Source organism: Callospermophilus lateralis, chromosome 2 (assembly GCF_048772815.1).
Source record: "Callospermophilus lateralis isolate mCalLat2 chromosome 2, mCalLat2.hap1, whole genome shotgun sequence".
In the NCBI taxonomy this organism is placed as follows: domain Eukaryota; kingdom Metazoa; phylum Chordata; class Mammalia; order Rodentia; family Sciuridae; genus Callospermophilus; species Callospermophilus lateralis.
This window is the reverse complement of record NC_135306.1, coordinates 192,000,968-192,028,587: the sequence shown is the minus strand read 5'-3', so window position 1 is coordinate 192,028,587 and position 27,620 is coordinate 192,000,968. Positions and strand designations below refer to the sequence as shown.

The following is a 27,620-nucleotide window of genomic DNA, read 5'->3' as shown; positions in this document are numbered from 1 at the left end:
AAATGCCATCTCTAATACATGAATTGTTTCCTCATGTTTTCCAGTGTTTATTATATACATGTGAAATATTTACCAAATTATTCCTTATGTTAAGGAGACAATTACTGCCCAGTAATTTGTTGAACTATGGAGGTTTTATATATTCAATTTAGTCTCTTTTGTTATAGTAAAGAAAAGGAAGCAATAACCAAAATAGGGCTGGGGATACAGCTCAGTGGTTGAGCCTTGCATAGCATGAATGAGCACGAGGCTTTGGGTTTAATACCCAGCATGGCAAAAATAGAAAAAGAAAATCCAAGAGTTATTCAGGAATATCCATATAAAATGGACCAGAGATAGAAATCCCTGTAATAATAATTTTGAAGCTTTGATGTTTGAGAGTGAACTATACAATCTATGGGGTTTTTTTTCTCCATCTAATTTTTAACTCATTAGAAAGTACAATGCCATATATAATCCATTTTGTGTGTGTGTGTGTGCATTTATGTTTATTGAGGTTCATCTACACTCTTATAAAAATATTAGATAATAGCATTGGTCATATCTTTTATAATAAATTTTTGTTTTTAATGCTGTTTTTCCACAATATTTTTATTTTGTTTATTCATTTTTATGTGATACTGAGGATTGAAGCCAGTGCCTTACATGTATGAGGCAAGTGCTCTGCCACTGAGCCACAACCCCAGCCCTCTTTTGTAATAAGTATTTATTGAGTACTTATTTTGTATCACACTGGAAGGAAATGATAATTAAGATACTGTCCAGTCGTTGCCCTAGAGGTGCTCAAAATATGATGAGGAAGGCTGATCTGCTAACCATTACCCTCAGAACAGTAGTAAACTTGATGGGGTTGTAGTGAGAGGTGTTAATTGCCTAATTCAGAAGTATCATTCACAGTAAATGCATTGAATGAGATTGTCTTGGCAGGTCAAAATCAGACTATTCTAACCCTAATCAGCTTCTTCTTCCCTACAACTTCATCCTAGAATTCTCTGAGACCTTCTGAATAAGGGTAACAACCTCAGTGAATCTCCTTCCTAGTTTCAATGTCTGTCCTTTGGAATCTAAATTTCTACTTGAATAGAAAAAAAATAATTAAATGTAAAATTAATTCATTTAATTGTCTTGATAACCCTGAGGTAGATACTATTGTAACCAGAAAATGGCTGAGGCTGGTCACACCTGTTCAGACTGGAGACTGTTAGGTTAGATGGTCTTTAGCCTCACTGAAATGATTCCCATATTAGTTTGCTAATGGCCTAAGACTTCAGTAAGATATGTTTATCTATCTGAAGACCATGGGGGGAATATAGGCTTAAAAGTACATAAATCTCTTTCCTTTTGGTATGAAGAAGAGACAAAATGCAGAAATTGTTTTTATGAAAATAAAATTGAAAGTTGTTAATAACCTTTGGAGATCTCAAAGGTCAAGACCTAATGCATTTTCTCCTACAGTTTTCTTAGTAACTTTTCATGGCAAATTAGATGAATGCACATCACAATTGTATTTTGCATGCACTATTTCTTTACTTACATAGAGCCATAGTGAATTCTTGGCCATTTTTTAAAATGTCACATTTCACTCACAAGAAGGGGGAGATAGCCAGGCATGGTGATGCACACCTACAATCCCAGCGACTTGAGAGGCTGAGTTAGGAAGATCACAAATTTGAAGCCAGCTCCAGCAACTTAGTGAGACCCTCAGCAATTTAGCGAGGCCCTGTCTCAAAAATTTTAAAAGGGATGGGGATGTGGCTCAGTGGTTAAGTACCCTTAAACTCAATTTCTGGTACCCCATAAAGGTGGGGGAGTACTTTTCTATTTTACTTCCTATTACCTTTATGCCTGTCTGATATCATTGCCTACAGTTCCTCTTGTTGTATAGAACAGTCTGTGAAAGAATAAGGTGAGGCATTAGGGACTGCTGGCATTCCTTAATGGGCATTTGAATTGCCATTTGAAGACTTGCTCAATTTTAAGGAAAGTTAAAAGAACAGTTTATAAAATGGGCTCTGTGTATTTACCGTGGTAGTTTGGCTGTTACCTGCAGTATTTTTTTTTTTTTAACCCCTGGAGGAGGGATTAGGATTGTGATATTGGGAAATGGTCATTTCCTTTGTCTCTGGACCATTACCGGTGTTTCCACCAAAAAGGAGGTGGACTCAAGTGCAGTAGTCTTCGTAGTTGATCCTGCTCTTGCTTGCCTCTTGCCTGTGGACTGGAGGCGGTACCCTTAGGGTTGCAAAACCTTTGGGCAAAGGTAGGCTGCGGCCCCTTTAAACCTCTAGTGTGCTCGAGGAGAGGCACTAAGGGTGGGGCGGGCACTGACAGCAGTGCTCCGGGCCCCGCCCCCGGAGGAGGCGTTTCCCAGCGGCCCCGCCGCACTAATGCCTCCGCCGCCCGCCTGCTGGGTATTCCTGCTGATCCTGCTCTGACCTTAGGGCCCCGACCTCTCCCTGCTTGGGAGCGTAAGTGTCAGATTGCGGTTGAGGGGCAAATACCTCCCCCCCCCCATCCGTGCCGGAAGTCCTGGTGGACCATACTGGGGACTTTCCTGGCCTATCATAGGCTAAGGCAGTGAAAGAGCGTAAACAATGCCGGCTGCAATGAGCTAAAGCCTGGGCATCTGCTCTACTTCTGGGTGTTGACAGCATCCCTAGGGTGCTTGTTCGGATATGCAGTGGGTGAGCGGCGCCCACGACCTGGCTTTGCCCCAGCCTGGTTTCTACTTATGGTGAGGAGAGGATTGCTTTTACCAGAGTGTAACCCAGTTGAGCTGGCTGGGTGGAGCTGACTCAAATGCTTTGGGCCTTTGGTCCTTAAACCTGGGATTGGAACACCTGGGTAACTTCGGGATGAGTAAGCATTAGGTTTTCAGTCGCCTTGGTACAGTAGAGCAGTAACTCTCAAAGTTGACCTAATTCACAGCCGGGTTTAGCTTTCCTTCTCCCCAGAGGCCTATGTTTGTATCCAGTCCCCCTTTGGAGACATTGACAGTGATCATCTATTAGAGTCTAGTTAACCTTTCCTGCTGATAGAATAGCACTGTAAAAGACAGCTCTTTACCTGTCTCATCTCTGAGGGAATTTGCAGGAAGCCATGATCCAAAAATGAGAAAAACACAGCAAAGTTTGCTTAGATGACCTGTTAGAGAAGCACTTCAGATTTCTAGTCTCTGGTTAACACAGGATATGCTAGTAAGAGAATAACACTTGCCCTGGTTAATGGATAGTACCTGGAGGCAGTAAAGTTTTTAAATTAGATGGAAAACCTTGTCATTTTTGCTACCTGCTAGGGATGAGATTTTGTCTGGCCCTGACCAAAATAATAAAAATCTTAAGTTTTCTATGACAGTTACATAACTGTATGCTTCTTTGGTCCAGTTGTCCTTCCTAGACATGGTTTGAGTAAAGATTTCTGAGTGGGTGCATGCATTCTTCTTTATCTTTGTTCATAATTACTGTCTTATTTTTTAGTGAACCTATCACCACACCTTAATGGTCATTCAAAGTTTTCTTTTAATTTAATTTTATTTTGTGTGTGTGTGTGTGGGGGTGTGTGTGTGATTTTGAGATACGTAATAGTATGTTGCCCAGGCTGGCCCCAAACTCCTGGGCTCAAGCAATCCTGTGTCAACCTCCAAAGTAACTAAGACTACAATTGTTCCAACCTGCCTGACTTAGGGGTTGCAGATTGCTTTTTTTAAAAAAAATATTAGTTATTGATGGACCTTTATTTATTTAGTTGCTTATATGTGGTGCTAAGAATCGAACCCAGTGCCTCACACATGCTAGGCAAGCACTCTATACTGAGCCACAACCCCAGCCCTGCAGATTGCTTTTTTTTTTTTTTAATAGGTGGACACAACATCTTAATTTTATTTTATTTTTTTTATATGGTGCTGAGGATCAAACCCAGTGCCTCACGCATGCTAGACAAGTATTCTACCTCTGAGCCACAACCCCAGCCCCCAGATTGCTTTTTAAGTGCACAGAAAATTTCCTTAAACTTCCCTCAGACTCATGCTGTGCTTCTGCAGTAGCATCTCATTAGCCAGACATGGTGTCCAGGAAAGGTAATCAAGTCCAGATCTCTTGTATTGTAATAGTGAAGAGCTTTTGTAGGTCACAGTCTTGGGAATTTGCTATAAAATAGTTATGCTGTCAATGCTTCTCCAAGTAGAAATCAAAAACAATCTAGTTAGTAGCTCTATAATTATCCTTGCAGATTCTCAAAATACAGAAATTTAAAATAAAAGGACACTACACTTGAGCCCTTGGGTGTTTAGGGAAAAGTGGTGGACTGTGAAGTAGGAGACAAGTTCTAGGCCCAGCTCTAACATTACTCATGATGTAATCGCTCTGTGCCTTACTTTATTTAGTTGTTGAAGAATGAGAAAATGGTAGGTTGCTGGGGCCTATATTTTACAATAGGACATAGTACATAATAATGTTATTTGAACACTGAGCACTTTAGTGTTCAAATTGAACAATTTGGAATTCTAAGTTCTACCTTTATGTATAACCTTGAAATATTTCTTAAACTCTGATCTAAAAATAAACAATTGCATCTAAACGTTTTTCCGTAACAGGGTAAGCTATAGCTTTGGTATTTGAGCTCTTTGAGACATTAGATATTATCAGTGGGGTAAGGTGATGATATTGCTGTAGAACATATATATTTTAGCTGGTCTCCTTTCCTTTGCCTCTGTTTTAAACTGGGGTAAAACTTCCTAAGAGCACTGAACAATTTGAAATTTCTAGATATTTCAATAAGGACTAGATTGTATGAACTATATAAGCAAGCATGATATATAGTTCAGATTAAAATCTTACTAATGTTTCTGTTTCTTGGCAATATTATTTGCTCTCAAGGCATCAAACCCTGCTGCTTAATGAAAAAATTTGATTTTCTATGTTTATGTTTATAAAATTCAGATCCCTCTTTTCATTCCTGGTACCATATTTTTAATCACTTGAAGATCAGAGTTCCGAAGTCTAAAGCCAAACTCATCATAATTCCTTGCCTGTCCTCCCAAAGACTTCAGTTTCCCCTGCCCCACCCCTTTCCATTTCTATTGTCAAGACCTCCAGTTCTGGCTCTTTTTAATCTTTTTTTTTTTTTTTTTTTTTTTTTAAATCAAGTATTGAACCCAGGGGTGCTTAACCACTTAACCCCAGCCCTTTTTAATTTTTATTTTGAGACAGGAACTTGCCAAATTGTTTAGGGCCTTGCTAAGTTACTGAGGCTGGTTTTGAACTCATGATCCTCCTGCCTCAGCCTCCTGAGCCACTGGAATTAAGGTGTGCACCACAATTTTAGTCCTATAGTACTGCAATAATTTCCTATCAAACTTCCATTTTGCTTCATTTCCAATTCATTCTATTTAAGTTTATCTATCTGAATAAGTAGGATCATGTTATTGCCCTGCTTCAATTAACCAGCATTTCCTGCTGTCTAGCATAATTTAATTATCTCCATGATCTGACCATAGTCTCCCTTTCTGATCTTATATTCCCATAATGGAGTGTTCTGTAAACATGGTCAGTATTTTCCTATCTCCAAAACTTTTGCCTTTCATGTTTTTTCAGCCTACAATATCTTCTTTTCTACTGGTTTTGTTGTTGTTGTTTGTTTGGTACCAGGGATTGAACCCAGGGGCACTTAACCACTGAGCCACATCCCCAGGGCCCTTTCTTTTAAAGTTTTTGTATTTAAAAAAATATATATATTTTTTCTAGTTGTAGATGAACACAATATCTTTATTTATTTATTTATTTTTATGTGGTGCTGAGGATCGAACCCAGGGTCTCACACATGTGAGGCGAGCACTCTACCGCGGAGCCACAACCCCAGCCCTTTTTATTTGGTCTTGCTAAATTGCTTAGGGCCTTGCTAAGTTGCCAGGCTGGTTTTAAACTTGTGATCCTCTTCCTTCAATGTCCCAAGTTGCTGGGATTACAGGGTTGTGCTGCCACCCCTGGCTTCTACCAGCTGTTTAAAAGAAAAAATTCGACCTAACATTCATCACTGAGTTCAAATGTGATCCTTTCTATGAAGTTCTCACTGATGATCCCTCACATGCTGCTAATTCTATCTTTGAACTACCATGACCCTTATTGTCTCTGCTTATGCATTTTCCATGTACAATATATTTCATATTATAATGATTTGTTTACAATATATTTTATATTATACATTGTTTATATAATTTTTAAATTTGTAAATTCCTTGAGAATATTATTATTTTCTAGAAAGGAGATTGAGTGAATTTTTTTTTTTGTATCAGGGATACTTAACCACTAAGCCACATCCCAGCCTTTTTTAATTGATATTTTGAGATATGATCTCAATAGGTTGCTTAGGCCTCATTAAGTTGCTGGGGCTGGCTTTGAACTTGGGATCCCTCCTGCCTCAGCCTCCCAAGTTGCTGGGATTACCGGATGCACCACTGCATCTGGCTTATTAATTGCTTTTTTTTTTTTTTTTTTTTAAAAACAGCCTTACTGAGGAATATAATTTACTACTATGCAGTTAACCCATTAAAAGTATGTAAATCATTGGCCTTTAGTATACTCATTTGTGTTAACCATCACCATATACAACTTATGAATTTTCATTACCTCAAAAAGAAATTCCCATACCTTTTAGCCATCTTAGCCATCAAACACTACCACCACTACCAATACCTTCAAACATTCAAGTCCTAGGCAACCACTAAATCTATTTTCTTTACCCTATTCTGGACATTTTGTAAAAATGGAATCATACCATGTGTAGTCCTTTTTGAATGGTTTCTTTGAGCATACTGTTTCCAAGGCTCATCCATGTTATAATCTGTGTTAGTACTTTATTTCTTAATAATAATGTTTATGCTATGAATTTAACACATTTTATTTATCTATTTGATAGTTGATGGGCATTTGGGTTATTTCCACTTTTTGGTTATTATGAATGTTTGGTTTTAATTTGCTGTATATATTGAAAATATTGTGGAAATTGGAAAGAAAAAAGGAAAAAATGAAAGGAAGAGAGAATCTTGTGAAAATGGAAGGCGTAGAGGGTGAGGGGAGGGAAAGGGGAGATACAGGGGAATGAGAGTGACCAATTTATACTATTATGTGCCTGTACAAATACATAACAAGTCCCACTGTTATATATGTTTATAATGCACATGAAAAAATAATTTTGTTGCTCATGTCAAGAAAAGGTTTTCTTTTCAAGGGAATAATGGTTTCCAGGGAAAGGTTAAACTTCATGGTTACCCCTAAATCACAAACTATGGTCATGTCTCTCTTATCCAAAGGCAGATGAATATTTTAAGATCCAGTTGGTAGTTAGTCTTGGTTATGATGCAGCTGCTGATTCTCCCTTCCCAACTATTTTAAATTTCTCTAAGTGACCTAAATCTTTTGGGAGCAAATAAACTATTTTTCACATATACTTTCATTTATTCTTTTATTTTCGTTGGGTTAGGTAATCATTAAAATATGTCTTATTTATAAAGTGTGAATGGTTTTGAGTATGTATTTATCTAGAAGCTATATGTAAATAAACTGTAGTAATTTCACTATACTAGAAATCAAGAACCTCCCATAGGCCAGTCTCCCCTACTTAAGTGACCTTGGACAACATGTTTAACTGCACTCTTGTTTTCCTATGTGTAAAAGGAGGATAATGATGCTTGCTTTATCCCATTTTCTTTTCTTTTTTAAATATATTTTCTTTTAGTTGTAGATGGACAAAATACCTTTATTTTATTTATTTATTTTTATGTGGTGCTGAGCATCAAACCCAGTGCCTCACAGGTACTAGGCAAGCACTCTACCACCGAGATACAACCACAGCCTTTTTTTTTTTTTTTTTAATTTGTGAGTATAAAGATAAATAAAGTTCTTGCTCAAGAACATCTTACATGTAGTTTAATAGGGAAGAGCCACATTACTAACACCTTTAAAAAAAAAAAAAAAAAAGACATGAAATCAGAACGTGCTGCACCTGTAATCCCAGGGACTTGTGAGGCTGAGGCAGGAAAGTTGCTAGTTCAAGGCTAGCCTCTAGCAAGACCCTATTTCAAAATAAAGAATTAAAAGGGCTGGGGATATAGCTCATTGTACCTTAAAATATTTAAAAACATAAAATGCGAAGGAAAGTGTGACACAATATCTCAAAATATTTTTGCTCACTGTAACTTCAGAATAACAGTAGTTATTAAACCTACTAAATAACGCCTATTATTCAGTATATTAGTGGACAAGCCCAATCATTATTCACATTTTAAAATATGTTCGAACATAATTTTAATAGTGTTATATTTTATGCATTAAAAAGTATTCTGTGGGGTGTAGCTCAGTGGTAGAGCACTTGCCTAGCATTTATATAAGGTACTGGATTTGATCCTCAGCACCACATAAAAATAAATAAATAAATAAAAGATATTGTGTCCATCTACAACTGAAAGAAAGGAAAAAAAAAGTATTCTCCTAAAAGGGCTTTTAGACCTCACAGGTTAGTGGCACAAATTAAAAAAAAAAAAAAAAAAATTCTTTTGTAGACTAGTAAGACAAAATGAGAACAGTGTTAATTTCATCTTATATTTGCACAAACAGGAGAACCTTGCCCTCATGCATTAACTAAACCAAAGAGGTTAAACAAAGGGGGGGCTTCAGTTTCAGTTCTTTAATTTGCAAATGCATAAATAAAAGTAAAGAAAGTGATTATAATAAAAGTCTATATGTTATAGTACATTTTATTTTCTTTCCAGTGCTTTTTTTTTTTTAATTTTTTTTAGATGTTGATGAACCTTTATTTTATTCATTTATTTATGTGCAGTGCTGAAAATGGAGCCCAGTGCCTCACACATGGCTAGGCAAGTGCTCTACCACTGAGCCATAATCCCAGCCCCTCAAGTGTTTTTGACTTATTAATGAGTGTATCATTTTCAAGTAACTTATGAACAAAATGTTCTAACTAAATTTATTTTGAGATATTTGTGTTTGTTCTTTTAATTCTATTAATTTGCAAAATAAAGTCAAATGTAATTTAAAATAAATATTTTCAAATTGGGAATGCCAAATACTTATAATGACAATAAAATAAGACCATTTATTGTACTCTTGCTGAATGCTAAGTACATAGCCTAAGAGTTTTACAAGAACTAACACATAATCCACAATGATCCAACTGAGCTATGCCTCAGCTCTTAGAGCACACTTCCAATAAGTGAGTACTATTCTCTCTCTCCTTCACATGAAAGTGTGCTGAGGCAATATACATTTGCCTAAGTATATTTACCCAAGGTCTCACCTCAAGTTGGTAATGGGGTTTTTGTTTTATTTATTTGTTTTGGTACTGGAAATTGAACCTAGGGATGCTCAACAACTGAATCACATCCTCAGCCCTTTAAATTTTTTATTTTATTATTTTTTATATTTTTTTTTATTAGTTGCACATGACAATACAATGATCTTGACATATCATACATTTGAATCAAATGGGTATAGGGTCTTCTAAATTGCTGAGGACCTCACTAAGTTGCTGAGGCTGGTCTTGAAGTTGTGATTCTCTTGCTTCAGCCTCCTAAATTGCCGGGATTACAGACATTTGCTACCATGCTCGGCAAATCATTAGTGGTTTTAAAGATAAAGAATTCTTTTTTCTTTAGATTCCCAGGCAGAAACTGAAAGTAATAAACATAATCTATAATAACTCCTAAATTTTAATCATTGTGTTACATCTCCTTCTTGAGCTCCAGGCTTGAATCTCTAACTGCTGCACATGTATACTTGTTTACTGTGCATGTCCAGCTCAGTTTGTCCAAGACCCCTTCTCCATCACTCTCTTAAACTTCTTCGACATTCACTCAACAAGGGCCTGCTTTGATATTTGCAAGCTACCATCATCTTTATTTAGACCTTTCTTGCAACCTGTTTTCCCTCTATCTCTACTATATTCCAAGCTATTCTTTATATTGTTTTATATTAAGTTTGATAATGTGTAATTTTATCACCAACAGTCCTCCAGAATCTTTTGTCCTTGGGTTAAAATCCAAATTCCTGGACTGGGGATATAGCTCACTTGGTAGAATGCTTGCCTCACATGCACAAAGCCCTGGGTTCAATCCCCAGCACAAAAAAAAAAAAAAAAAAAAAAAAAAAAAATTCCTTAATATTTGCTTACAAAAGCCTTCCAGGTTCTAAACTTGACTACTTCCCAACTTTATTTTCAATCCTCTTACTATCCTTGTTGGATTTACACTTGAACCTTGCTGAATAAACCTATCAAAATCAAAGAAGTTAGACCAGATGCTATGAAAATTTCTAAGATGTTTAGCTCTCTTTCTGTATTCATCTCTGGTTATAGTTTGTGAGCCAGCACAAGACTTTGGACCACAATTTTTTTTGTTTCGTTTTGTTTCTTTGCAGTGTTCAGGATCTAACCCAGGGCTTGTGCATGCTAGACAGACATTCTACAACTGAGTTATGCCCTCAGCTCTTAGAGCACACTTCCAATAGCACTGAACTATATAGTATACTACTTGGATAGATTTTATAAGTGTCAGAAACATGGGGATGCCTCAAGAAATTAGGCACGTAGACAGGCACAGTGGCACATGCATGCCTGTAATCCCAGCGGCTTGAAGGCTGAAGCAGTAGGATTGCAGCCTTCAAAACCTGGAGGCGCTAAGCAACTCAGTGAGACCCTGTCTCTAAATAAAATACAAAATAGGGCTGGGGATGTGGTTTAATGTTTGAGTGTCCCTGATTTCAATCCCTGCTATCCAAAACAAACAAACAAACAACAACAACAACAAAAAGCCCACAAAAAAATTAGGCACATACTCAGAAGTTACTCAGAAAGCCAAACTTTTTTTTTTTTAACATTTTCATTTTTTTAAAAGAGAGAGTGAGAGAGAGAGAGAGAATTTTTAATATTTATTTTTTAGTTTTTGGCGGACACAACATCTTTGTTTGTATGTGGTGCTGAGGATCGAACCCAGGCCGCACGCATGCCAGTCGAGCGCGCCACCACTTGAGCCACATCCCCAGCCCCGAAAGCCAAACTTTTTACTTCTGCAGAAGGGTGTGCTACTGAACAGAGTCTGACAAGCAAGCACACTTGGGCTGGTAGTCTGCCTGTTTTCATCCTTAAGGCAGCACTGCCCCTGCTCTGATAGAAGGAGCTTGGGGTTACAATATGCCTGATTGGCTAATTTTAAAATTGGGGCGGACAAAGTAAGGGCTGTAGTTAAAATGGCTACAATTGGATACAGGTTGGGAAGCTCAAAATGATTATGATTTTATCTTACCTCTGATTTTACACTTAAGGCGAAATACTATATTCTGAAAGTAGACCATCAGATTATTTTTCACAAGCAAAATTGTGAAATAACTTGTACAGAAGACTACATACAGTATAACCTTTTTTCTAGAGCTCACAAATGATCATACACAGTTAATTTTATTACTTAGGGATTTGTGATTAAGGCATAAACCCAAACATTTCAGAAATGTGCTTCTGTGGGAAAAAGGATGGGGTGGGAAGAAACACACAGGTACTGTAATGACAGTGTTCCAATTTTTAGATTGGTAGATCTAGTTTTATTGGTAGATCCAGTTTTATTGTAATACTTCATAACTCATTGACACATATACTATGTATGTTTTTTGTGTGTGAAAAGTTCTGAAAATATTTTAAAATTAAAATAATTATGGGGAAAAGTTAATGAAGTTCTTTTTTTTTCTTAGTATATCAATCCTGAACAAAGACAAAGACCAAGAGTGCTGAGTATCACATGTATACACAAACACTGAATCCATTATTTTAGTGGCCATATAAGTTTTTAGTATAAAGCAGGCCTTTTCTTTGCATAAGAAGGAAGAAAATCATGAACAACTTTTTAAAAACTAGGTTATAAAATAGCAGATGTCATTTCTGAATATATAACACAATGCATCTAAATTTTATATGGGGTAGTTAGTTTGGCCATTTCCTTTGTGTTTCTAAAAGGAAAATAGGACAATAGGAACAAAAAGTATTGCAGTGAACTCAGAATATGACAACTGAATATTATTATTTACATGCTCTTGGTTGTAGAATATTTTCAAAGCTTTCATTGAGTATTTCTCTTTGAAAAATAGTCTGATAGGTAAAGGTTACTTTTGCAGTTCAGATTTTTACTAAGTAAATTTAGAGATTTTCATCCCAGGCTGCACATTAGAATCACCTAGAGGAACTTTTTAAAAAGTAATTTGAGGTAAAATTCATTTAACAAAATTTAATTATTTATTTTTAAAGTAGTCCTGGGGATTGAACCCAGGGCCTATTAGCTATTTTTTTCTAAAATTTTTTGTTATAGTTTAGATGGACACAATATCTTTATTTATTTTTATGTGGTAAAGAGGATCTAACCTAGTGCCTCACATGTGCTAGGCAAGCACTTTACTACTGATCCAACTGAGCTATGCCCTCAGCTCTTAGAGCACACTTCCCCAGCCCTCAAATTAACCATTTTTAAATGAACAACTTAGTGACATTTAGTGCATTCCCCATGTTGTATAACCACCACCTCTAATCTAGTTCTAAAACCTTTCCATCATTCCAAAGAACCTATTAGTACTCCCTCATTCTCTCAGCATTTTCTATTCATTCCCCATTCTTCCAAACTCCTGGCAGCCACCAGTCTGCATGTTTTCTGTATAGATTTATCTGTTCCGTATAGTATGGGATCTTTTCTCTTTGGCTTAACATATTGTTTCACTTAACATATTGTTTTTGAGATTCATCCATGGTGTAGCTTTATCAGTATTTTGTTCCTTTTTATGGCAGAGTGATATTTCATTGCATGTACATATCACTGTTTATTCATCTTTTGATGGATATTTGGGCTGGTTTTTGTTTTAGGCTATAGTAGAATTGTGGGATCAAATGACAATTTTGTGTTTAACATTTTGAGGAAGTGCCAAATTGTTTACATAGCAATTGGACCGTTTTGCATTTACCTTGGGAATTTTAAAATATAATAATTTTGGTGTATTTTATAAACATGCCAGTGTACAGTTAATTATGGAGGGGGGACAGTCCTTCACTATAGAGTTTGAAAAGCACTTCATAATCCATTCTTTTTCACTGGTATTTAATATTGCACTTTGTGAATACATCACTATATTCATTGTACTTTAAAAAAAATTTTTTTTTTAAAGAGAGAGGGAGAGAGAATTTTAATATTTATTTTTTAGTTTTCCGTGGATACAACATCTTTGTTTGTATGTGGTGCTGAGGATTGAACCGGGGCCGCATGCATGCCAGGCAAGCGCGATACTGCTTGAGCTACACCCCCAGCCCAATTTAAAAATTTTTAAAAATATTTTTTAGTTGAAGTTGGACACAATACTTTTATTATTTATTTTTATGTATTTCTGAGGATCAAACCCAGGACCTTGCATGTGCTAGACGAACACTCTACCACTGAGCCATAACCCCAGTCCAATTTTTTTAAACATTTTTTAATAACTTTTTTTTTTTTAATGAGGTGTTGAGAACCGCACCTAGTGCCTCATCCATGCTAGGCAAGCGCTCTACCTCTGAGCTATAGCCCCAGCCCCTTCGCATCAGTTTTTAGGGTATATACCTGGAAATGAAATTGCTGGATGGTGAGATGCATGCATCTTCAATTTAGATAATCCTATACTGTTGTCCACATTACTGCACTAATTTATCCCACCATTGCTGAATTTATGAGTTTCTTCAGATCCTATATTATGATTTGACTCACTCTAAAACACATTGCTGCCCAGACTTTAACCCCAGAGGCTAAAGCAGGAGGAGCCCAGGTTCAAGGCCAGCCTCAGCAATTTAGCAAGTTATGGAGGAGGGGACAGTCCTTCACTATAGAATTTGAAAAGTTTGAATTGAGATGTTAGCAGGTTAGGTAACTTAGTGAGATCCTGTCTCAAAATAAAAAAAGAGAGCTGGGGATGTGGCTTTGTTGTTAAAGGACCCTGGATTTAAACCCTAGTACCAAAAAAATAAAAAGACTGGGGATATAGCTCAGTAATTTCAATTCCCAGTACCAAAACAAACAAAACTTCCACAATTCAAGTTTCTTTTTTATAAATATAACTTTTCCTGAAATATCTCCTTCTTTTGAAAGGAAGGAATAAGATATAATTACACTGCCTACCAGTTGTGTTGTTTTGGCAAATTACTTAATCTTTATGAAGCTAGCGTGTGAAGTGGGGAAAATACCCTTTTTTCCCCATGTAGTTGATGTTAATACAGGTGTAATAACACATTTAAAGGACTTTGCCCAGTACCCAATTCATAATGGAAATTACCGCAGTATATATTTGTTAAGCAAGTATTTACTGAAAATATATTTTATGGTGAAACCAGAAACCAGAATTGGGAATAGAGAGGTTAGCAGGATCTCTTCTATGTAGTGCTATGTAGACATTAAATCACATTCTCAAATAGGGGGAAATGTCTGTGGTAAGAGAAATGTTACAAGAGGATTATCTTTCTTATTCATTTTTAAATTAATTTATTAACTTATTTAGTGATACTGAGTATTGAACCCAGAGGTGCTTTACATCTGAGCTACATCCCAGACCTTTTTGTTTTTTATTTTTGAGACAGAGTTTTGTGAAGTTGCTGAAACTGTCCTCTAATTTGTAAGCCTTCTGTCTCAGCCTACCAAGTGCTGGGATTACAGGCCTGCACCATTGCACACTCAGCTCTTTCATAGAATTTATACACTGCATTCATTGCAATTACTAATTGGTAACTATTAGGTAGTAAATTATGTTTCAATACTTTACTTCCTTGTATATTTTCAGTAGGTACTAAATTTTTTTCATTTAACATACATTACTTTTGTAATCAGAAAAAAAAGGGTGTTATCTAAATTGATAGCATTTGTTAAAGGAACATGGACTATAAACCTTAATAAAAATACAACATTTATAAAGGAATACTCAGGGATTTAATTTTTTGCTAATTTATGTAAACATGGACTAGAATCATATTTACTGGAATTAGGTAGAGAGTTGTGTAGCATTGAGATTTTTCCCTTTATTATTTGTATTAGGGATTGAACCCAGGGGCACTGAGCCACATCCCCAGCCCTTTTTATTTAGAGACAGGGTTTCACTAAGTTGCTTAGGACCTTGCTAAGTTGCTGAAGCTAGCTTTGAACTTGTGATCCTCTTACCTCAACCTCCTGGGCCAGTGGGATTATAGGCATACACTACCACACCTGGCCTCTATAAGGAATTTTAGGTGAACAATTGAAAGAATGATTTCTCCAAAACTCTTTTCTTGTTCTCTTTTAGGAGAGAGAAATTTTTTTTCTTTGCCCTCTGAAAGTTTGATAATTGAATTAATGAACATATTATGTGGGAAGTGATTGAAGTTTTTATAACATCCTGAGCTACAGAAAGGAATAGGGGCTCAGGGCTTCTGGAGGCAGGAGAGGAGAGCACAGCAAATAGAAACTTGTCTCCTTAAGCTGATAAAGTCTCTCATGTAAACTACCCTCAGAAGAATAAGTAACATCTGTGGCAATCTTTCTCTGTTCCAGGTGATACCATCATCCCCAAATCCTATTTTTAGACAGATGGAAGACCTCAGAGAAAAGACCTCTGCTTGCCTCTGCTATTTACTAGTGTAGGTTACCTGTGTATTTATTAACTTCTTAAAAGGACAGCTTTTCAGAGCTATTCCCGTGTCTAAACTTTTCTGAATGACCAGATGGAAATATGCCAAAAAAATAGATTTTGGAGTGGCATATTTTGGTCTTCCACACCCATTAAAAGGCCAAGCAGTTTAGCTCTTTGATTTTATTTTAGTTTGGTCATGTATCTAAGTTTTCCTTTGGCAAAATATATAACCATTTTTTAAAAAATGCTTAAACTTGATTCAGATTTAGATTTTTTGATTAACTTTTTTTTTTGTTTTTAGAAAATGTTCTGTTAATGGAATTAAATGGGCATTTGATCAGAGAATGGACTTTTTACTCTTGTATTGCATACAATATAAAATAATTGAGAAAAAGAATTTTGTCTTAAGAGACAACTTGATTGCTGGAAATAACAAGTGTCTACTTTTATCTGACTAGGAACTACTTTTAATTCCAAGGAAAAACTGGAAGCACAATGGGAGATGACAGTGAATGGTTGAAATTGCCAGTTGATCAAAAATGTGAACACAAGGTAAGACTCATCTGAAATTTAAATTTCAGTGTTATTGACTTGTTTTGGCACCAATGGGATTGCTCTCTTACTTAGAAGCATGTGAGAACATTGGCAGTTTCAAAAAACACTAGTGCCTTTTAGATGCATGTTATTTCATGTCTTTGAAAATAGGTGTCTCCAGCTCAATTTTAAAAAAAATTTTTCAGTTTTGGGAAAGAATTGAAGAAAGAAAACAGAGCTGGGCATGGTGCTGCATGCCTGTAATCCCAGTGGCTCAGTAGGCTGAAGTAGGAGGACCACAGGTTCCAGGCCAACCTCAGCAACTTAGCAAGAACCTGTCTCAAAGTAAAAAGGACTGGGGATGTAGCTTAGCAGTAAAGGCCCCTGGTTTCAATTCCCAGTTCTAAAATAGAAAGGAAGGAAGGAAGGGAGATATATTAGTGAAGTGGAAAGTAAGTTGTACATTTAAGAAGTATAAGCGAGGTACATGCTATGCAAGAGCTCTATCGATGAACTAAATCCCCATCCCATGCAATTTTATTTTGAAACAAGATCTCCCTAAATTGCCCATTCTGGCCTCAGTTTGCAATCCTCCTGCCTCGGCCTCTCAAGTAGCTGGGTTTATAGGTACGCACCATGATGCCTGGCTTTAATAATTTTTAAAACAACAAATATCTACCAGTTAGTAGATTTTTTTTTTTTTTTGTATTTCATTCTTTCCCTTATAAATTTATTCTCCTCTAAGTTCTCAAGTTACCTGTTTTGTGTTCTTAACAACTAGTTTCCTTTAATCTTCATTATTTAAATTTATAGTTGTTGATTATTAAAAATACAGAATAGATATATTAATTCACACAGTTGTATTATTAGAATTCTACCTGTGAAAAGTAGAAATTTGAAAGTTTAGTTCCTGTGTCCTCAGACAGAACCACTTCTTCATTCTCTGTAATAATCACCCCTCCCCACAAGGGCCTTATGCATTCTAGGCAAGTCTAGGCAAGTACTTTACCACTGTGCTACTTTGTATTTAATTGTATTTAATCATACAAAGTAGTCTTTCTCTAATACTGGAATGTAAGCTCCTGGAAGGCCAAAACTATATTGGTTTTTATATGTTAAATATCTGTTGTATAGGGGCTGGAGTTGTGGCTCATCTGTAGAGCACTCACTTTGCACAAGTGTGGCCCTGGGTTTGATCCTCAGCACCACAAAAAAATGAGCAAACAAAGATATTATATCGATGTATAACTATAAAATTTTTTTTTAAATTGATAGTATAGTATAGAACTTCCTAATGTTACACAAATGATGCTTAAAAATAGCATCCTTTGGAGAATAGGAAGTTTCATCAGTGTGATTTCTTATGCTTGAGTTTTAATATCTTCAATGGCAACTAATACTTGGAAACAAAATGAAACACATTTATCTTTTTTTTTTTTTTTTTAATTATCTGAATTTCTTAAGCTCCTTTCTTGTTTCCATTCATGAGGTCCTTTGTTCAAATTACTTAGTATAATATTTTCAGTTTTACTTCTTCTCTTCCAGATTAATAGTAGATAATATCATTATATTTTCAAAATTATTAATATTTCAAAAATATTATTTTTATTTTAGCTGTGGAAAGCAAGGTTAAGTGGATATGAAGAAGCCCTGAAGATCTTCCAGAAAATAAAGGATGAAAAGAGCCCAGAATGGTCCAAGTTCTTAGGATTGATCAAAAAATTTGTCACTGATTCCAATGCAGTGGTTCAACTGAAAGGACTAGAAGCTGCACTTGTTTATGTTGAAAATGCCCATGTAGCAGGAAAGTAAGCAGTTTCTTTCTAATTGTTCTGGTAACAGTCCTTGTCAGGAGCTATATAGGTTACATGTATTTATAAATCCTTAGTTATTAACAGCTTTAGAATATAAGAATTTGCTTACTTTTGTAACTCCTTGATATTTGTTTTTCATAGTTTTCACTTTCAAAGTCTAAATGGTACCTGGGATCTCTTTAAAAGGATTAAAACAAAAGTCAGAGCTGGGCACAGTGGCACACAACAGCAATCCCAGTGGCTCAGAATGATGGGGCAGGAGGATCACAAGTTCAAGGCCAGCCTCAGCAACTTAGTAAGGACCTAGGCAACTTAGTGAGTCCCTGTCTCAAAATAAAAAGGGCCGGGGATGTACCTCAGTGGTTACGTGCCCCTGGGTTCAATCCCCTGTACCCCATCCCCCCCAAAAAAATAGAAATCAGATCTTGAGCTTTTATCTTAAAGTTTAGACATTTTATCTCCTGGGAGAGGGAGTGCTGACTAAAACTCTGTGACTCTCGTGGCTTGTTTGACTTGAGCTACAGGTGAGAGAAGTTTGCATTTACCCACTTTCCTATACCTCGTAAACCTAATTTTTTTTTTTTAATGTCTTTATGTCATCAGTTAGAATCTTTGATACTAATCAAAGTTGGGATTCTGACTTAAGTGCACAAGAAAGATGTTGGGACCTGACTTAAGTGCACAAGAAAGATGTACTTGATTCAAAAATTGAAACAATATTGCTGGGATTGTGGCTCAGTGGTAGAGCACTTGCCTGACATGTGAGGCACTGTGTTCAATTCTCAACACCACCTGTAAATAAATGAATAAAATGAAGTCTGTCAACAACTAAAAAAAAAAAAAAAACTTTAAGAAAAATTGAACCAATAAAGAGAAGAAATCATATGACAGTTTAGTTAACCAACAAACCATTGCTTTTTTCATTTTTTTCTAATATCAGAAACAACTTTTTTGACAAATCCTGTACATAATTCCAACCCACCCAATTCTTCTAGTCCCCAGGAGTACAGATTTTATTTAATTTAGAGGAGACTCAAAGAAATCGTTACTGTAAAACTTTGCTGAGGAATTGAGAGCAGTCTTTTCATATTAAATGTACATATATCCTTTTATGCCCTTGTATGAAGAAATTCTCTTGTCCAAAGAAGTATTTAAAGTGACTTAAAATTTTTCAAAAAGCAAACATATGTTATTTTTATAACATATACTTGTATATCCATACGTACGTGAGAGAAAGAGAGAGAGACATGCTTTAGAGAAAGGTCTAGAAGGATGGATATCAAACATAGGAAATAGTTTTCTTTGATAGGATTTAAAGGCATTTTTGCTTTCTTCTTTGAATTTTTTTTTTAACATTTATAAACTGAAGCTATGGTGTGATATGTCTTAAACTGTGGCTTGCATAAGGTTTTATTGATGTTCTGAAATGTAAATTTACAAGTTAGAAACTCATTTACTTTGAAGCATTTGTAAAAGTACTTATATACCCCATTTCCATGACTACTAAAGCATGTCTTTTGTGTCTGGTGGTGTTTGTTTATGTTGTAGAACCACAGGAGAAGTTGTATCAGGTGTTGTTAGTAAAGTATTCAACCAGCCTAAAGCCAAAGCCAAGGAACTTGGTGTAGAGATTTGTCTCATGTACATAGAGATTGAGAAAGGAGAGGCTGTGCAAGAAGAGCTTCTAAAAGGCCTGGACAATAAGAACCCCAAGATAATTGTGGCCTGTATAGAGACACTGAGGAAAGCCTTAAGGTAAGATTTTTCTTTTGCTTTAGTTCTGTTAACTGGAGGATGTCAACTGAGTTTGGGTTCCTGATTTAAACAGAAATGGAAACTGCTAAACTTGACTTGGCATACCACAACAGGAAAGTAATCTGGAAAAGATGAAGTCATTCCTCAAATGTGGCACTTTGTATTGGGTAGTTTTAGCCTTCGAGTGTGTTGTATGATTACTTTCTCTAAATCCCTTTCTAATGAAGATGAACAGGGGTACTTGTCAGCCAGTCAAAATTAGCCATCTAGTAGAAATGTACTCCCAAGGTATTTCACCAGTTTCTTTTTCTGTCCTCAAGTACAGACTTATGTACTTTGAAGTGTTGGCTATGAAGACAGTTTGTTGGCAATAGCAAATCTTGATTTAGATGTCTTTTTGGTAAAGTGGAAGCAAACGGCTATATGCTTTTAAGCAGAAGCGCAGCAACAGCAAATAGAAAATGACTTTTACTAATAAGTCATTTTCAAACTTAGAATTCTCATTTGGCATGAAGCTTTTCATGAATGGAATCTTCGTTCAGGAATAAGTGGCTGCAATTTGTTATGAAACTCTGACTTAGATTAGTACTTTTTTTCTGATTTGGCAGTCCTTCTAATCTGATATCCTATCTCCAATACTATCCACTTTAGACACCTTAGAAAACAATGAAATCATCATTCTTTAATGTTGTTAAACTAACTTTGATTTATGTCTTAAACTTTTATATTGTCTTTTGCAAAAATTTGACTTCACCTAGATACTTACGTGATAAAGTCTTCCTTATTTCTAGCTTAGAGTACATATGTATTTTATGAGATTCAAATAATATATTTATTCTTTCTCATAGAAATTTAGCAAATTGACTTAAGTATCAGAATTGTGCTTGTATCAGTAGAGCTATTCCCTAATAAAATACAAAATATACTATAATCTTCTACCTTTAAATTAGAAGTTTTTAGTCTAAACTATCACATACTCTAGTTATTTCATCTTTTAACTGACTGGGAAATAAGAGTAGGGAAAGAACAAGTTAGATATTTCTTCTTGTGTCATCCTCCTCCTTGTAGTAGCAGTAGCAGTAGCAGTAGCAGTAGCAGTAGCAGTAGCAGCAGTAGTAGTAGTAGTAGTAGTAGTAGTTGTTTTAATACTGGGGCTCTTACCCAGGGCCTCACTCATGCTATATCCTTAGCTCTGTCTTCATTATTGATTTTGTTATTTAGTCCATCCTGGTGTGGTTCTTAATTGTTCTAAAGCATTTCAGAATCTATAGTGGAACTAGGTAGATATCTGATCTTTAAGAACCTTGAAGCCAAACTAGGAGTTCCAAAATCTCTTCAAGTTATCTTTGTTAGTGGTAGCTTCAAAAGAGTTTCAGAAACATTCTGTTGTCCCTAACACAGACTTTAAACCTTTCAATTTTTTTTCTATAATAATATGTTTAGTATCAAAATTAGGTTTGGATTTGTTATGGTAATTATTTTCCATGTGGATTTGCTCTATCTATTTGTTTCTCTTTTTCAGAAATAGGCTACGATAGAGAAACAAAAAAAAGAATAAGATGAAACAATAGTAATATAAAGGAAGAATTCTCCCTTCTTTTGTTCAAAGGAAGATTTACGAGACTCAATTATTAGGTTCTTCAGGCATCATGTTAAATAACCCAAAACTAAATGGTTTAAGATCACCATAATTTCTAATTTTTCCATTAGTCTTAAAGATCAACAGAGCCAAGTAAAGTTTCTTCCCTAATAACATAAAGGACATTTTAAAGGAGATTTAAGGGTCATTTAGTTATTTTAATCTATAAATATATAACATAGCCAGGAATATTGTTAAAAATCACTTTCTTGAGAAAATATTTTCACATTTTTCTTTCATCTATTGGAATATGCCTATAGCTATTGCTGAACAATTTTGTTAAATTTGTGCAAATTAAATATATTTATGCATGTTAGATAATAAACAATATATTTAGGTAATACTATTCATTCAGAAATTGTGTTTTTTTTCATAAGTAAATCCTTCCTGTTCCACAATTTATTGTTCAGAAATGTTAGTAGTGATTTCAGAAAACTAAAATTGAAACTTATATATCTATCACATACTATATTTTCAAGTTCTCAAAAAAAATTTTTTTTTTAAATATTTATTTTTTTTTAGTTTTTGGCGGACACAACATCTTTGTTTGTATGTGGTGCTGAGGATCGAACCCAAGCCGCACGCATGCCAGGGGAGCACGCTACCACTTGAGCCACATCCCCAGCCCAAGTTCTCAAATTTTATGTGATAGATATATAAGGTTAAATATGCTATCTTCTTTTTTGAGAGAGGTTGCTACTAGGAATTGACTTCAGGGATGTTCTACAACTGAGCTGTATCCCTAGCCTTTTTATTTTATTTTGGAAGAGGGTCCCACTAAATTTCCCAGGCTGGCCTCAAACATGGTATCCTCCTGCATCATCCTGATGCAACTCCTGCATCAGTTGCTGGGATTATAGATGTGTATCCCTACTTGGCTCTAAATATGATAACTTTTTTTGGGGGAGGGTACTGGGGATTGAATTCAGGGGCACTTGACCACTGAGCCATATCCCCAGCCCTATTTTGTATTTTATTTAGAGACAGGATCTTCCTGAGTCACTTAGCGCCTCACTTTTGCTGAGGCTGGCTTTGAACACACAATCCTCCTGCCTCAGCTTCCCTAGCTGCTGGGATTGCAGGCATGCACCACACAGCACCCAGCATGATACCTTTCTAAATGAAGTCAGATTACAATTATTTTCCCCATGAAAAACTAAAGCAAAGAGATTTAATTTAAATTGCATGTAGTTATAGTATGATACTAGCAAAATCAGTAATGAAACACTGGCAGGATTTGTGATCTTCTGGTTGAGTGAATTATCTTAATAATAAGAATATTTAAAGTTTACTTAAAGTAGATTTCACTCATCTAGATATTTATTAGCTAACTTGCTTTTTTTAGATTTTTTTATATAGTTAAGATACTACATGTCTTTGTCCTTTATAGTTTGAATTATTCCTTGTCCGACTACCTAGAAAGTTAATTTTAAAATGGTAATGTTATCTTGGGCCCTAGACATTAAAAAATACTCTTTTAAGGATGACACCCAAATACATACATAGTTTCTCCCTCCCTTTTTTTCTTTTTGCTGCCTTAAACAAACAAAAAAGAAGTTCAATGTATATAACTCTATTAATAAATGTTATAAAATTATGCATGCATACCCAATCCAAGTACATTGTGTGTTGATGATTTTTTCCCCCAATTTTTTACTTCTAGTGAATTTGGTTCCAAAATCATATTGCTTAAGCCTATTATCAAAGTATTGCCAAAACTCTTTGAATCGCGAGAAAAGGCTGTTCGAGATGAAGCCAAACTAATTGCTGTGGAGATTTATAGATGGATTCGGGATGCTCTGAGACCCCCATTACAAAATATAAATTCTGTTCAGGTAAGGCACAAAGTTCTCTACTTTCCTTTGCAGAAGGTTAATATGAAAATATTCCCTTTCTATCATTGTTGGTATTCTGTCCTTTTCTGTCCTTATACATAATCCCACGTACTATGCAAGCACTCTACCACTGAGCTATCGCTCCCAGCTCCATTCTAATTCCTGTATGCTAGTGTTAAATCTGTAACAGTTTAAAATGTCGCTTTATATTTCTATTAGGTAGCAGGACTTGGACTTTTCTATTTTGGTGAAGCACATTATATCTGGCTTTTTCTTAAATTTAGTTTTGGAGACATTTCTGACAGAATATAATCTGAATTCATGAACTAATGAGATTGTCTTAAAATGTGGATTTTATTCTTCCATTAGTGCTTGAGACATACAATCTTAAGTGTAGTAAATATAAGTTGGTTTGACTTAAGCAACAAAATATATACAATTTAAATTTATTTTTTCTTGTTTGCCCTATTAAAGCCACATAAATAAGAAATTGAGTCCCAATATAAACTAAATATAAATATTAAGTTTGTTCTCTAATGGTAGAATGAATGTAGATAAGTTTTATAAAAATATTTTTATATTTGCAGTTGAAAGAACTTGAAGAAGAATGGGTCAAACTGCCAACAGGTGCTCCTAAACCAAGTCGGTTTCTGCGTTCCCAACAAGAACTAGAAGCTAAATTGGAACAGCAGCAGTCTGCTGGTGGAGATGCTGAGGGAGGTAAGCTCATTTTAACTCCAGTTTCCATAAAAATTAGTAAGTACTGACACTGCCACAAGATTCTGTTACTGGGCATATTTTGAAGGACTGACTTTCATAAATTTTAAGTTTCATGTGGCACTAATTACTGTTACCCCTCAGGGATGTGAAAGAACTAATATCTGAAGTAAAACCTTTCTATTTTTAAGGTTTGTTTTGTTTTGTTTTTCCTCCTCGAAGGTGGAGATGATGGTGATGAGGTGCCTCAAATAGATGCTTATGAGCTTTTGGAAGCAGTAGAGATCCTTTCCAAACTTCCCAAAGACTTTTATGACAAAATTGTAAGTATGGCTATACTTCTTTTATTTATTTTATTTTAAATAATTACTTGGATAGAGTTAGAAAATGTTCCACTGAGCCCTTTTCTGGTATATTCCCCTGCAGACTATCTCTCTCTTAGTAGGGTGAGTTAGTTGCTTTCTTAGCTTCCATACTACTTTGTACATGCAAATATTTTGGGATTTTTCATTTTATTTTTTGCCAAAAATCAGAACATTATTCTTGAGTTCTTTTTCATCATTTGTTATCTGATTTTAACACTAAATAGCTCTCAAAATTCATCCCCCTTTTTTCATCCCTATTGCCACTACATTAACCCAGGGTTTCTTGACCTTGGTACTGTTGCCATCCCCCCCCCCCTCCCAATAACTCTGTTTTGGTGGAGCTTCCTGTGCATTGTAGGATATTTAGCAGCATCTGTGGCATTTACCCACCAGTAGTAACCATTCCCTTAAATAATAATAATCAAAAATGTCTCCAGACATTGCTAACATGTCCATTTGAAAAAAATATTCCTATGCCAATTACCACCATCTATTTTGCCCTCTTCCTGTCATATTTCTCAGTGTAATTTCAGGTACCATTTTTTAAAATGCAAACTTACCATACTAAAACCTGATAAAACTCTTCAGTGACTTCTACTGGTCTTAGAAATCATTCTATGGACGTCATTTGAAGACCCCATTTACCTTCCAGCCATTTCTCTGGTTATTCTCTCTCTCCTGTTTTAGCCATGCTGGGCATCTCCCAGTAGCAAAAGTACCACTATTTTTTTTTTTTTTTTTAAACGCTGGGTATTGGGCTGGGGTTTTGGCTCAGTGGTGGAGTGCTTGCCTAGCATGTGGAAGACACTGGGCTTGAGTCTCAGCACCACATATAAATAAATAAAGATCCATCAATAACTAAAAAAAAATATTTAAAAAAAAACCACTGGGTATTAACATATGCAGTTTTTTCTACCAATAATATTCCTCTCTCAATAGTTCTCCAAATAATACCTCTTCAGCTTTTAAGCCTCATCTTAAGCATCACTTTTTCAGGAGGGTCCTAACTGCCTCAACTAAATTCATTTCTCTGGTTCTGTAACAAACAGCTTGTACATGTTCTTCATACTAGTTATGATCTCCTAATTATTTATTGAAGACATTTCTGGATATACTATCAATTCCTTGAGTATCTAATTAACTTCTGACTAACAAATAAACATTTGATAAATTGGATTAAATTATAATCTCTAGGGTGTCAATTTATCATCTTTGTATTCCCTGTTCTTTCAAATAATGGGTGTTCAAATTGTTGAATGATTATTTGATCTCGAATTAAACATATTCTACTTTATAATCATAAAACAAGGATTAGAATTATACTCACAATCAGAAAACTGACTTCCAAAGTTAAATCTGTTTTGGTTGCTGGTTATATGATTATTCTTGTCGTTTTAATGCTGTCAAAATAGAATTTCCTTTATTTTAATTATGCCACTATAAGATGGACTAGAAATGCTTTTTATGATGTTTTCTGTTTGATTTCTATTTATTAACATTTGCCTAGAAAATTAGATGGAAAAGTACAACATTGTATTTATATTAAGGTTATGAAGTCTTTGAAAATACATTGTTATATGTGCACAAATATTGTATGAACAAAATATTCTGATTGGTAGCAGTTTTGCAATTTTGTTTTTTAACTTTTGACAAAGTTTCTGAAAACAAAAAGTTATGTTTTGTTTTGGCACTTTTGAATTAGTAGGGTGCAAAAAATAGGCTTTCATTCTGCTATCTTTCAAATGACTCATTTGCGTCTTACAGGAAGCAAAAAAATGGCAAGAGAGAAAAGAAGCCCTGGAGGCTGTAGAAGTACTAGTGAAGAACCCCAAATTGGAAGCGGGTGACTATGCAGACTTAGTAAAAGCATTAAAGAAGGTAAGTGGGAGGAGTTTCAGCATTGCTATCTTAAAAGCCCAGGCCATTGAATTTCCCTTCATTAGTGATTCAGTAATTTTTTTTTTAACCACAAGTACATTGCCATTTAAGGAACACTATTGATGATATTTGGATTATAGACATATATTTTTTAAAGATTTTTTAAATTGTCCTAGGTTAATTTGGAGGATTTAGCTTCTACAAAAATTAGAAAAGAGGGTCTTCCTGATCTAAAAACAAAAATATAGTTCTATAATTCTGTGGAATATAATATTGTATAGATATTAAATATGCAGTATTTTTTATTAAATAGCAAATGATACCACAGTGTATTATATCATCAGCATGCCAAGCAAAGTGAAGAAATATGTGATCAATTATAAAGTAAATAAATACTTAGAATCATTTTTAGAGAATAGTTCTTTGGTGTTGTGTTGGTCTACCCAAGTTGAATGTTGTTGCCAGTTTTTTTTAATGCAGATTTTCTTTTTTAATAAAATCTCAAAGTAGAGATCAAACACTGTGGATATAGAGAGGAATGGTTGCAAAGATTTTTGTACTTTAGAGTCCCATTACCTTCCTGAAGGTACCTGCAGCAGTTTCCATTGGTGCTTCTTGGGTAGAAATATTAGAGAACTGCTGCCCTATGGTATCTTTCAGAGATAACATTCTTTTGGTTTTCCTGTCTCAAAGCAAAGTCAGTAGACCTGTAGCTTCTCTATCATTATCAGAGTCACCTCCTGCAAGTTACAGTGCTGCCAGTGATATGCCACTAGTAGAGAATTAGCAATTTGAAGTTGTGGTTTTGTGTGTGTGTTTTGGTAGAACTTGAAGATAGCAGAGTAAACATAATGAAGGGAGACTCCTAAATTCACTATTTTTAAAATATTTTTTTTAGTTGTTGATAGACCTTTATTTTATTTATTTAAACATGGTGCTGAGAATCAAACCCAGTGCCTCAAATTGCCAGGCAAGTGCACTACTGCTGAGCCACAACCCCAACCCCTCTAAATTCACTATTGTCGAAGAGGAATAAAGACTTTTTATTCTTTTATAGGAAATAAAATTTGTCTTTCATTAGTATAATAACATTCAGAGTTCTTTTGAGAGTACACTTTAACACCTTTCTATAGGGCTGTGACTATTTTGTTTTCCTTTTTATCCCCCTTTGTAGGTTGTTGGAAAGGACACCAATGTCATGTTAGTAGCTTTGGCAGCAAAATGTCTTACTGGCTTGGCTGTTGGGCTAAGAAAGAAATTTGGACAATATGCAGGACATGTAAGTAACACTTCTTTTTAGAAATAAATCCACAAAATTATCAAAAATGGCCAGCTAGACCACTTTATGCTTTAAACCAACTTTTTGGTATAGATCTTTGTATATTGGGCAAAGTAAGTTTCTCACTAAGTTTTATTATTCAACA

At 35.2% G+C, this 27,620-nt stretch overlaps 1 protein-coding gene across 4 annotated transcripts in view; it reads left to right on the top strand.

Annotated features, from left to right (window-relative positions):
• The window catches only part of Ckap5 (cytoskeleton associated protein 5), a 103,839-nt gene that overhangs the window by 21,227 nt on the left and 54,992 nt on the right, over nt 1–27,620 (top strand). For 2 of the 4 annotated variants that reach the window (XM_076847133.2, XM_076847134.2), the window contains 8 exons: nt 16,118–16,211; nt 17,808–18,001; nt 19,556–19,762; nt 23,065–23,236; nt 23,824–23,956; nt 24,176–24,276; nt 26,083–26,196; nt 27,371–27,475. In XM_076847133.2, the coding sequence (XP_076703248.2) occupies nt 16,155–16,211; nt 17,808–18,001; nt 19,556–19,762; nt 23,065–23,236; nt 23,824–23,956; nt 24,176–24,276; nt 26,083–26,196; nt 27,371–27,475 (1,083 nt within the window). In that variant the 5' untranslated portion in view covers nt 16,118–16,154. Of the gene's footprint in view, nt 1–2,385; nt 2,469–15,647; nt 15,667–16,117; nt 16,212–17,807; nt 18,002–19,555; nt 19,763–23,064; nt 23,237–23,823; nt 23,957–24,175; nt 24,277–26,082; nt 26,197–27,370; nt 27,476–27,620 lie in introns of those variants that run through there. The other 2 variants (XM_076847135.2, XM_076847136.2) reach the window with 2 other exon arrangements.